At 42.5% G+C, this 13496-nt stretch overlaps 1 protein-coding gene across 1 annotated transcript; it reads left to right on the forward strand.

The window, feature by feature from the left end:
- Positions 1-61: 61 nt before the first annotated feature.
- LOC112082077 lies at positions 62-893 on the forward strand. Its single transcript, XM_024149168.1, has 2 exons — positions 62-577; positions 636-893. The coding sequence occupies exons 1-2, from the start codon at positions 62-64 to the stop codon at positions 891-893; spliced, it is 774 nt and encodes a 257-aa protein (XP_024004936.1).
- Positions 894-13496: the final 12603 nt, after the last annotated feature.

The following is a 13496-nucleotide window of genomic DNA, read 5'->3' on the forward strand; positions in this document are numbered from 1 at the left end:
CTGCGATGAACCGGCACCAGAGGACCATACCCTCAAAGCCAGAAAGTGTGTTAACATGATCATGGGAGCCATCAAGGCCTGCAGTTACTCAGTTCGGGCAATCAAGGAGTACAGCCGACAAGCTGCCCCCGCACCTAAATTTCCGAACACTACCGCAATGGGAACGCCCTTGGTATTTACTAAAACTGACACGATTGGACTAGACATGCCGCATAACGATGCTATAGTCGTCGAACTCCTTCTAGACGATGTCGAAGTTAGCCGAATACTTATTGATACCGGCAGCTCGGTCAACATGATCTTCAAAGACGCACTCGACCAACTCGACCAGCTCGACCTCCGCACCGATAAAATCAAACCTTTCATCGGACCACTCACCGGGTTTGACGGCGAACATTATATGACGGTCGGCACAGTAAAATTTCTAATCTACCTTGCCGGAGTCGCAAAGATCATAAAATTTCTCATCCTCGACAAACCAGCAATCTATAATGCCATATTGGGAAAGCCTTGGCTCCATGTGATGAAAGCTGTTGCCTCAAGTTTCCCACCCCTGACGGCATATACACCCTCAAAGGTAACCAAGGCATAGCTCGGTCGTGCTACATCAACGAAAACCAAGCTTGTGTTATCAGCTCTCAAAGTACAACAACCGACCTCATCATCCAGAAGTCAAAACCAAAACAAGAGGTCATCACCCAAGTCTGCCTCGTTATCGGTTCGGTATCGGTTCTGAGCTTGACCCAAAAATCCAGGAAAGCCTCGTTCCCTTCTTGAAGCAGCACTCTTCCACCTTCGCACAGTCGGTCGAGGATATGCCTGGAATCAATTCACATATCGCCTGTCACGAGCTTAACATTGACCCAACTTACAAACTTATCAAGCAGAAATGACGAAAGCTCTGACCAGAGAAAGCACAGGCAGTTAACGATGAGTTGGAACGAATACTCAAAGCAGGATCAATCACCAAAGTCAAATATCCTGATTGGCTGGTGAACCCGGTGGTCGTTAAGAAGAAAAACGGCAAGTGACGAATCTGAGTTGACTTCACCGACCTCAATAAAATGTGTCTCAAAGACAGTTTTCCCTTCCCATACATTGACAGACTCGTTGAAGCAACTGCCGGGAACGAACACCTCTCCTTCATGATTGTGTTTGCCGGATACAACCAGATCCTCATGCATCCTCAAGATTGGTAGAAGACGTCATTCATCACCGACCGCGGCATATATTGCTAAAAAGTCATGCGATTTGGCTTGAAGAACGCTGACCCGACATACCAACGCCTCGTCAACCGGATGTTTGCAGTCAACTCGGACGAACCATGGAGGTCTACATAGACGATAGCGGCAACCTCCGCACTTGTTTCGATATACTCGATTAGTATGGCATGAAATTAAACACCACCTAGTGTACCTTCGGTGTAACGTCGGGCAAATTCCTCAGGTACATCGTCACTCGATGAGGTATCAAAGCCAATCCAAAGTAGATCGCAGCAATCCTCGAACTTCCTTCTCCAAGGACCAAGCGAGAAGTCTAGCGACTAACAGGACGTATAGCGGCACTCAACAGGTTCATATCTTGATATACGGATAAATGCTTACTGTTCTATCAACTCTTCTGAGGAAACAAGCACTTAGAAAGGAATGACAAATGCGAAGAAGCTTTCACCAAACTCAAAAAGTACCTGTCTACTCCCCCAGTTCTTTCCAAGCCAGAGATCGGCGAAACACTTTATCTTTACATCGCAATCTCGAAGTTCGCAGTCAGCAGCATACTCGTTCGAGAAGACAGAGGTGAGCAGAAACCAATCTTCTATATCAGCACAACCCTCGATGGTTCGGAATACTGATACCCAACTTTGGAGAAGTTTGCCTTTGTTGTTGTCATCTCAGCACGAAAACTGCGACCTTACCTCCAGTCACACGCCATCGTCATTCTAACTGATCACCCACTTTGCACTTTCCTCCACAGCCCAAGCCAGTCAGATCGTCTAGCCAAGTGGGCAATCAAACTCAGTGAATACGACATCGAGAATAGAAACCGGACCGCGACCAAATCCTAAGTCCTCCTCGCGGATTTCCTGATCGAACTACCTTCAGAGCTCGTAGATGCCAATACAGTCGTGCAACCATGGATCCTTCATGCCAACGGCTCCTCTTGTAACAAAGGATCTGACATCAGAATTTGTCTCAATTCTCCCGACAGCAAAATCCTCGAACAATCTTTCCGCCTCGAATTCCGGGCGTCAAACAATGAAGCCAAATCTGAAGCACTTATCGCTGAATTACGGCTCACCAAAGGAATCAGCGCTCAACATGTCCATGCATACTGCGACTCTCAGCTCGTGGTAAAACAGTTTCACGGAGAATATGAAGCTAAGAACGATCACATAGATGCATATCTCAAGATCCTCAAAGACCTTACTTCAGACTTCTCCACCTTTGAGCTCACGAAGATACCATGCGATGAGAACGCCTCTGTCGATGCCTTAACTGCCCTGGCATCTAATTCGGACCCCAATCTTTGACGAATGATCTCGGTCGAGGCAATCGACCAACCTAGCATCAAACTGGCACCTGTTTGCAACATCATACACGACACCGCGAGTACGAAATGCACCCAAACTTAGCACCACCCCTCACGATGAAGAAGAAGACCGCGGAACCTGTTGTCGACCCCAATGTTGAACCCGACGCACCTAGCGACACAGAGTCCAATCCCGACGATGAGTCCGAAGGACAACATGTTCTGGTCGACATTGAAGCCGAAGGCGAAGATGAACCCGAACACTGGACCTTAGAGATCGTAGGTTACATCGGCGATTGCACGGTCCCTTCGGACAAATGGGCAGCCCAGAGACTTAAAGCTCGAGCAGCTCGTTACGTCGTCATCAAAGGAACCTTACTCAGATGGGATGCATCTGGCACACTCCTGATCTGCGTTCACGGAAACGACATCATGGAACTCATGAAAAAGGTACACGAATGCAAAGGAGGGAATCACTCTGGAGCTCGCTCCTTGGCTTTCAAAATAAAAAAGCCAGCTACTATTGGCCCACAATGCTCTCAAACTGTGAGAAGTACGCCGCCTGATGCAAGAAGTACCAACGTCATGGCCTGTTGATCAACCTTCCCACCGAACTACTAATAATTTCTACGGCACCCTATCCCTTCATGCGATGGGCAATGGATATTATCAGACCCTTTCGACGATCAACAAGCCAAAAGCAGTATGTGCTCGTCGTCAGTGATTACTTCACCAAATGGGTCGAAGTCGAGGCATACCCCAAAATCCACGGAATCGATGCCAAGAAATTCGTCTGGAAGTTCATTATCTGCCGACACGGAGTACCATACGAGACCGTCACCGATAATGGCACTCAATTCACTTCATCACTTTCACCAACTTTTGCACCAATTGGAAAATTTGCCTAAGTTTTTCAACTCCAAAGTATCCACAAGGAAATGGGCAAGCTAAAGCAACCAATAAGATTATCATTGACGACCTCAAAAAGCGGCTCGATACGGCAAAGTGAACGTGGGCAGACGAACTCGATGGCGTTCTCTGGTCTCATCGAACTACACCTCGGCGATCTATTGAACAATCACCTTTCTTCCTCGTGTATGGAATGAAGGTTATGTGTCCTGCCAAACTGAACGTTCCCAGCATTCGCCGAACTATGCTCACTCAACAGCCAAGTGTCAACAAAGACATGATGCTACACACGATCGACTTAGTCGAAGAACAACGCGAACAAGCGTTCCTTCGAATACAGAACCACCAGCAATTTGCAGCTCGCTACTATAACAAAAATGTTAAGGACCGTCACTTCAAGGACGGTGACCTCGTACTCCGCAAGGTTTACCAGAATACCGAAGAAAAGAATACAGGCAAACTTAGGGCAAACTTGATGTGCTTGTCATGATGAGGGTGTCAAGTTTTACCCTAAATGAAATCAATAGCCGCAAGTGCACAGCTGAACGATTGTAGTACTTAGGGATCGAATCCACAGGGAAGGAGGATCTTTCCTACAAAAGCCTTCGAAAGAAATATAAAGTAAGGAAGTCTCGAAACCAGGCGAGTTTTGTGAGGGTTTTGGTGGTGTGTTTAAAACATAAAAACGAATCTTAAAGAGACAATACGGTAATTAAAATGACCAAATAACTAAACTTAACGAAAACGAATAAAAACGAGAAAAACGGCTAGACCTAATTGCTAAGTAAAAATCGATTGAAAGAGTTAAGAAACTAGACTAAAGCTTGAATAAAAATCGGTGTAAATCTATAAGAAAGAAAGTGCTGGGGTTTAGGGAAGTTTTCTCAGGGGTACGATGGATTCAAAACACTCCTAGAGAGTAAATTTGATAAGATTTTAGCTTAAACTTTTCGAACTGGAGTCACGGACGTATGAATACGCCACTGTCGTGATCATAGAAAACTATCTCTCTTAACCCTGACCAGTAGGTTTCCACTCTGGTCTTGGAAAAGAAGAGGTGCATTATGTTTAAGACTCGTCAGCATTCACAAATCGCCCATAGGTAGGTTTCCACTCCTATGTTTGTTTTGCTCTCCCAAACTAGATCTGACACCGGATGAACACTTTCGTGTCACCAAGCATCTGGATCAGATTGTAGTTCATGACGCTACTCTCATGCAGTAAAAACGAATTCAGAAGAAAAAATTCTAAGATTCGGCTCAATAGCCAATGGAATCCTCACCGAACATATATATCCCCATCGAAAATCCCTTAGACCCAACAATAAAATTACTCAGACATGATAAACAAAATCAAAATCATAGTATTAAAAAGTAGTACAGCAATCGAAATTGAATAAGAAATAACAAGGGTTCAAGAGATAGATCTCTCTCTGCCTAAAACCTAAAACCTGAAAAGTATTCTAAAACAATAAGAGCATATGAGGTCATGCGAATTAGGGTTCCTAAAACATGTATTTATAGTGCTCAAGACATCTCTGGGCGTCACTTAGGGTTTCTCCAAATGAGGGAATCATTTTGGGCTTCAGAAATGGACCTTCGCGTTCGGAGTTAGCTGGCCGCGGTCGGGAAGTGCGTGACCGCGGGGAATGGATGGCTGGCCGAGGTCGGGGAGCTTGTGACCACGGGAAATGGCATATTGGCCGCGGGTGGAAACTCTTGACGGCTGGTTTACGGAACATCTTGCTATTCGCGTATCTTTTGATTGAACTGTTGGATTGCCAAGCTGTAAAATGTGCTGGAAAGCTGATACTTCCATCTTTAAGATCTCCAAATTTGAGATGGATCAGACGGTGAGAAGGCCTTTAATCGGGGGTGAACTTGTGACGGTTTGACTCTGAGCTGAAATCTGGTCTTCTATCTATTTTGTTAAACTTTTCCCTAAGTTACCTGAAAAGAGTCTTGGAACTACAAATACTAGAAAAACGTAATAAAAGTACTTAAAAGCAATTAAAACATAGAAAACGTATTTCAAAACGATCCATAAAAGTGGTCAAAATACGGTGTTATCAAGTATCCACAAGGAAATAGGCAAGCTGAAGCAACCAATAAGATTATCATTGACGGCCTCAAAAAGCGGCTCGATAAGGCATAGTGAACGTGGGCAGATGAACTCGATGGCGTTCTCTGGTCTCACCGAACTACACCTCGGCGATCTATTGAACAATCACCTTTCTTCCTCGTGTATGGAATGAAGGCTATGTGTCCTGCCAAACTGAACGTTCCCAGCATTCGCCGAACTATGCTCACTCAACAGCCAGGTGTCAACAAATACATGATGCTACACACGATCGACTTAGTCGAAGAACAACGCGAACAAGCGTTCCTTCGAATACAGAACCACCAGCAATTTGCAGCTCGCTACTATAACAAAAAGGTTAAGGACCATCACTTCAAGGACGGCGACCTCGTACTCCGCAAGGTTTACCAGAATATCGAAGAAAAGAATACAGGCAAACTTAGGGCAAACTGGGAAGGTCCCTACCAAGTCATGAAGGTCGTCAAGCCTGGAGTTTACCAACTAATGATAATGGACGAAACCCCGATTCCAAGATCGTGGAACTCTATGCATCTCAAGCGCTATTACTACTAGGTCGATGACTTCGATCTAAAAAAAAGGCCTATGAACTAATAAGTTCGGAGAGATCACCTTTTGTACTTAGAACTATGAATGGTTTGATCCCTTTTAAGGGTACGTAGGCAGCTCGTCACCGAATCCAGCTATAACATCAATAAAATTTTATTAAGTTAACATCTTGAGATATTTGAGTTCTTACTTACGTACCGAACTTAAATTATGTCACATCGACTTCCTGGCCAGTTGTTCGATAGCATTCCACATGAGTGCAAACTCAAAAAGCCGAGATCCGTCTCGCGAACACTCCCACGGTGCCGTGGTAAACTCCACATCATAAAGCCAGGGCCAGTCCCACAATAAATTTCCTAAGTCACCAAGAACAATAAGCCGAGCCAATCTCGCACACTTAAGTTTGACTTAGGAGACCTTGAGTTTGTATCATGCGTTTCCAAGGGTTCGATTACTCGCCCTTCTAGTATGATAAAACTCACTTGGGTCCCACAGGCCAAGCTCTTAATGCTCGCACCAAAAGCCGAACTCCTCATATTCGCATCGTAAGCCGAGTTCTCAACACTCGCAAACATAAGCCAGTTAACGCAACTCGCTATGAAGAAGGATAGAACTAAATTAGACCAAGCTGAGCACATATCTAAGACTATCTGAGTTCGTCCTAACACTTAGCATAATTTTTAAGGGTTCTTGCGAATGAGAAAGGAATGCTAAAATATAAATAAAAAAAACCCACCAAGGGCAAAACATATAAAACAAAAGCCCACCGAGGGCGAAAGTAGTGTACCAAATACAGCAAACCCATTTAGGGTCAATAAGTTCAAAAATAAAATAAAGAAAGGATAAGAAAACCGAGTCAATCGATCTTTGAAGCAGCCGCTTGATTGGCATTGATTGCATCCTCATTTGAGCCAAACTCCTCAACTCCTGTTTGACCCTCGACCTCGACAAGAATATCCGCATCGATCTCAGCAAGTGGCGACATGCGTTTATCTTCCTCGGTAAGGACGTATGCATCAACAGACTTGTACTCTTGAAGGGCCGCTGCATACTTTGACTCGAGGTCCGCAACCATGTCAGAAGGCACCTCGTAGAGTCCTTTCTTCTTGAGGTTCTTGATGAAGGCGAGAAATCCGGTGAGCTGGTTCACCCTGAGGTAAGGTTTGCAAGCTCGATCAGCATCATCCAAGCTTCGGATAACCTTCTCCAAACGTTCACAAGCCTTAGCATGAACCTTCTTAGCCTGTTCTCGCTCGCGAGCCACCATCACTTGCAATCGTTCCTTATCCTGCTTGATTTCCCAAGACAAAAGGTCTTGGGCTTCAGTCAGTTCAGCTTTTACGGCTTTAAGCTCGGTACTCTCTTGGTTCAGCAGCTTGACCGCGTTGTGGAGCTCATCATTTATTTGGAGCTCGGTGGTGAGCCGCTTCTTGACCTCGCCAATTCGCACTTCCATCTCCTAAACTTTCACTTGTTCCTCATACAGTGAAAATTCGTAGCTGGCGATCAAGGTATTGGTCTGGCTGGCGAGCTACAAACAACAAAGGAAAAGAAAGGTCAGAGATCGTAATAGAAATACTTAGAATGAATAAGTAAAATTGAATCCTTACCACGGCGGTTGTGTGAGCAATCCCCCTATATAAATTTGGATATCGCAGCTCGGCAACCTTCGGCATATTGGGCACTTCACTAGAGGTATCAGCGCAGGCCTCAGCATTGTCCTCAAGCGGGACCTCCTCATCGTATACAAACCGGACTTTGGACATTTTGGCCAGCTCAGATTGGGGTGAGTCATCGGTATGGTCCCGATCTTGCCTCTTTCGAGCATTTGATGGCTCAGGTTGGTCCTGATAAAACGAGAGCTCGGATCCTGTGGGAGCCATGGGATTGAGATCAACATCAGTATCTTGAAGCTGAGGCGTGCCTTCTGTCCTTTTAACCTTCTCCGAAGACTTCCGCTTCTTTGCCTTTTTCTGACCAGCCTGATCAGGTTAGTTCGGAATTGGAAGCACCTCGTCAACCTTTGGTTCGACCCCCTCGGTGGTGGGAATAGGGTCTTGAGTTGCTTCAATCGGCTGATCATCATCGAACAAGCTTGGGATTTTGTCGAGTGAAAGCATCTCTAAAGGCTTTGGTTTTGATTGCTTGGTTTGCGGCTTTGGAGCTGGTCGTTTAGGAGGAGGACGCGGCTTCTTAGCTCGGCTTTTTGGCTTGAGGAGCTTTGGTTCATTAACTAAAAGAAAGGAAGAAAAAAAGAGAAAATGTGAGAATAAATTTAGGACAAATTAGAGTAAAAGGAAAAGGGAAAAAGACTAAGTAACGCATACCAAATTTCTGAGCTCGATGTAGTAAAATGACTTCCCACGCTTCGGGCCAACGATGTTTACCGGCTTCACTGAATGCTGTTTGAAATGCTGTTGTGAGTCTGAAGTTAAGGAGGATGCTTGGAAGATGAACACCTACGCAAACAAAGAAACAAGATTAAAAAGGATAAAAGTTAGGAAAATAAAAGTTTAGGTCGTCTAAAGCTACCAATCGGAATCCGCCACTCCGACTTAATGGGAATATCAGTCTCGCTAACGGTGAAGATGTTAATCTCGAGGAAGAAGTAGTGTGACTCTCAATCGTTTTATTTGCTGGACTGCACGCCAGTGACGATATCTCGCTGGGGCTTAGCATTGGCCGAGAAGAACCAATCCTTTGTTGGGTGCAGATTGACAGAAAAAAAGATCCTCAAAAATTCGGTTGGTTGGATCTTGATTCTCGACGCACAGTGAACAAAACCCCGTGTAGTTCGTCACCGATGCAGGCATCATCTGCGAGAGAGCTACGCCTCGTCGGTTGCAGTAGCCTAGTAGGCGAGATGGGATCGGGAGCTCTAGTCCGCACGAGGTGCAGTAGTCCAGATAAACGCAAAGGAAGTCTTCAGGAGCATCTCATGGGCGATCTCTGGCATCAGGAGCAATGTAGGCGCAAAGGAAGTCTTCAGGAGCATCCCATGGGCGATATCCGGCATCAGGAGCAATGTAGGCTGCGCCTTCTGTGAGTCTGCACGCTTTAAGAGCAGATAGGATCATCTCGGGAGAGCAAGAAGATGCGGGCACATCTCGAGGACAGACAATCCCCCGAGCTGGTGTTGGAGAAAAAGCAACATCCACTGCTTGGACTTCGACGTTGATCTCGGCATCGTCTCTTTCATCGAGGTTTCCTTCCTTGAGTTCATTAACCTCCTCGATCTCATTGTTTTCATCGAAATTGAGATCTTCATCATCGGCATTTGGAGCAACTTGGGCCCCTGTTTCCCTAGCCTCATTCACCAACTGTTCAGGCGGCTCGACTGTCGATTTAGCTTGGCTACTTCCAGCGTCCACTGACCTAGAGTTCGTACGAACCAAGGTCGGGGGATTACTAGCTGACCTAGAGTCATGTGATGAAGTGGTAGGTTCGGAGGGTTCGCGACAATCTTTGGGAAGGATTTGGTTAGAAGAAACGTCGTTTGAAGAAGAGTTGGAAGACAGTTTGGATCGAAAAATGAGATCGGAAAGAAAAAGATTGAAGAACAGGATGAAGATAGATTGAAAAATTTGAAGATAAATCAAAAAGTTTAAAGATTGACCAGAAAATTCAAAGAGTGCAGCGGAGAGAAGTAAGGAATTCGACAAACAAAAAACTAGAGAGAGAAATTATTCTAGAGAGAAGTGAGAGCGGCGTACCTTTTATATGCTGAAGCAGAAATGAGGAATGCGAAGTGGACGTCGTGCTATAAAGCAACAGTGGGAATCGTGGTTCCTCGATTTTCGCAACACTCCGGATTTCACGCTCCACATTAAATTCGGATTTTAAAACGCTTGGGAAAGCGAATCGACTGGGTCTACCGAGCTCGATTTGTTACCTAATTTTGAAATCAAACTCGAATGAGTTCAACAAAAAAGTAACCCCTTTTCGCCGAACTGAGGGGGGGGGCTAACTGTTGGAGGCGAAAACTGCACCCCCGGTTTTCTCCGGTACAAAGCAAGATCGGCACGAAATTAAGCCCGGTTGACAAAGGAACTGTACCGGGAAGATTGAGCCGAATGAGCTCCTGGGCCGAACTTGGCCCATGAAAGGATGAAAAAGGAAACTCCAGAATAAAAAAGGAAACTCCCGAAATCAGTTGTATTTCTCCAATCTGATATTAATAAAAACCGAATTTCCGATCTAAGTTACTGTTTTTCCCCTTTGTCGATATCATATATCAACACGTTTCATTGTGTCTCTAATGATGATTAGGTACAAGCAATGTTTGGTATTGTGTTTTGATGCTTGAGAAAGACTGAAACTTGATTTGAATCCTAAGCTGCTTTAATCATTCATCATCATTGTCATTAGCTCCTTGATTAAACCCTGATGCACGCTAGCCAACTATCATGTCTAGAGTTCTAAGTTTTATCATATTCATATCTCTTAATCATTTGCTATCTTTGTTTATTGTTTTTTTAAGTTTTTAATCTTGTTTAGAACTGCTTAGTGTCTCTTGTTACCAAATATGTTATTGTTTGCTTGGATTGAGAACTGATCACATAGTCTAATGAATTAAATCCATATGTTGGATTGCTAACTCTTAATGTTACAACAAATAAAGGGATTGATCCCCCAAGGGCTTGAAAAACTCTTGTTTATCAGTATTTGTACCCATCTTCTGCGGGTGCACACTTACGAAGTATGTACGACACCAGGACAGAAATAGGCTTCACAGATGCTGTAATAGTTGCATCTGAGGCATGAGTCTGAGTGTGACTAATCCATATCACAATGTGTCTCCTTGGAATTGAAACCCACATAGCTACCCAATGATCTTCAGTGATGTGTAATATGGAATACAAATTATTGACTTCATACCTCCACGTTTTATCAGTTTTGCAATAAGTTGGGTATTCTCTTGTGTAGTACTGATACACTCTAGGTGGGAGAATTTTGCTAGAACCATCTTCATTAGCATGAGACTCAAAAACTCATTGAACATGCCTCTCCACATCGTGGAAAAAAGAGAATTGTGGAAGCAAATCCAATCAGAACCTAACCACTCTGGATCCTTTAAGAATCTAAGCCTCAGTAGATCGATCCCAACTTTCATGTGCTAATAAAATAATCTATTAAACTAATCTAGTACTGAAGTCTAATATGAAATCTATTAATGAAGTCTACTAGTGAAGTATATTAATGAAGCCTATTAGTATGTATAGATTTTGACTTAAGTTAGAAAACACAGATCTTATCTGCTAGCCATTTCTTCGGTGTTCGCAGAATCCAATACCATTCAATCGAAGACCATTTAAGACGTTTTGGCCAAGCGTTGTATATAAAATAACTAGTTAAAAAGTGGGTTAGGATTTTTTGATAAATTATTATTAAAAAAATAGTGGTGACTTACAGATTAAGTTTTATAAAATCAATTAGCACTTGATCAACTTTTGCTTAACACCAGTTTCATCAAAAGGATCATATCCACGACCTTAAACTATCTGGTTAGGAATGATTCCTTTTGCGGTGCTATTTCTTTGCAAATGACTCTTCTGTGATGAAGCCAGCTTACTACATTTTCTCCCAGAATTCATGCATTTCATCTGTATCCTCAACCTCATGATATGTCAGATCATTCACATATTCGCAGCTGAGTCCAGTAAGTACCTAAAACTCATTCAATAAAAACCTCACTGGATGTACACCAGTTAGACTCCATATCTTGTACTTCTTCTTGCAGAGTAGCTGAAAACAGAGAATATAGTAACCCAGCTTTGATGCCCAACCAAAATCTAGTTTGTGGAACTTTAAAACACAACCAATCTGGACTCATAAAGCCCTGCCCATTCATCTTCTTTCAGTGCTTTGCGTATTGCATGAACCAACCTTGTATCATCAGCAAAGTAGCGGATGCTTTTCTGAGGGATGGACGCATCGCCTTTTATGTACTACCTTGGTGGGAATTCCGGGCCATCCATAATCCAAAGAGTAGTCTAATCAAAGCGGTAAAAAGCATGAATAAAAAGCCTGATGACTTCAAACTATATATGAGAAGTTAACTAAAATTAAAAAGAAGTGTACTAATATCAAAAAGAAGTCTACTAAAATTATTAAGAAGTCTACTAAATCAGAAATAAAACTACTAAAATCATTAAGATATCTATGAAATTCAATAAGAAGTCTACTAAATCCATAAAAAGTCTACTAATACCATAAGAAGTCTACTAAAATATACAAATCAGAGAGTAGTTACCCACGAAAGTAACAGGAGATATCAGTGGTGACGAGAGGCAACCGGTGGTGAAGAGATGTAATCGGTCGCGACGAGAGGCAACAAGATCCACAAAATTAAATTATCTTCAACGGCAAAATGAGGAAGAAAGAGAAAGAGTGATGTATATAGCTTCGGAATTACATCTACTTACCGTTTCACAACACGAAAAGTTTGGCAGTGATGAAAGGTAATCGGCGGCAAAACCTAATCTGCAAAAAAAAAAAATATCAAGTTTCTATTTATCCAAAGAGGAAGATGGAGGAATAAAGACGAATGGGGCGGAAGAGGGAGGAAGAAAACTTGCCTGATACGGTGGCGAACAGGAAATCGACGTCAGGATGAGGAAACTAGTGCAGAGAGCGAGATACGCCGTCTAGGTTTTTTTTTCACTAAAATATTGTTTTACTGGAGTAAAATTATTTTTATATGTCGGATAACTTTTATCGGTTATAGGAAGTTTTTTTTTTGTTAGAATAAATATTTTTGGTTCTATTTTGGTTTATATCTCGATTAGGATAATTATTCTCGGTTTAACGGATTTCAACTGAAATATGTTACCTCTTACACTCGTTGGTTTAATTTTGGTTTATATCTCAGCTAAAATAATTGGTTTAGCTAACTCTAAACCTTAAATCAAATATTTTGCACTCAATATTCAAAACCATAAATCAAAGTCTATAAATATGAAAAATATAATTTTTATACATCAAAATTCATTATATTTAGTGTATGAATACAAAATTGTAACCAAATTATTTTAGAATTTGAATTTAAGATTTAATTCCAGAGTAAATTTTATATAAAGTTTACAATAAGATTTTTCTAAAAATATTTTAACCGTGATTAAAACTTCTGTTTTTTTTTCATAGATGATATAATTGTACTTTTTGTACCTTTTAGTTATTTTTGCTTTAGATTAAATTAAAAAAAATATATAATTGTCCATTTCAAATCAAATTTCAGGTTATTTTTAGCAATTCCCCAGCAATTCCCCTTTTAAAGAACTTGCAAACATTTTTACAATATCTCGACAGACACACTTCACACTTACGCACAAGTGTCAAAAATGGGTCGGCTGACGAAACGGCGGCGTATGAACGCACCCGTACGTTGATCTGCAACTGAAGTTTGAAAAAAA

This window comes from Eutrema salsugineum, unplaced genomic scaffold (genome assembly GCF_000478725.1).
Source record: "Eutrema salsugineum unplaced genomic scaffold, Eutsalg1_0 scaffold_1, whole genome shotgun sequence".
Classification (NCBI taxonomy): Eukaryota; Viridiplantae; Streptophyta; class Magnoliopsida; order Brassicales; family Brassicaceae; genus Eutrema; species Eutrema salsugineum.

Bases quoted from the DNA above. Each gene is read 5' to 3' on its own strand.
- LOC112082077 (XM_024149168.1), top strand. From the start codon at position 62: ATGGGAGCCATCAAGGCCTGCAGTTACTCAGTTCGGGCAATCAAGGAG. The intron at 578-635 runs GTAACCAAGGCA...TTGTGTTATCAG, and splicing joins CGGCATATACACCCTCAAAG to CTCTCAAAGTACAACAACCG.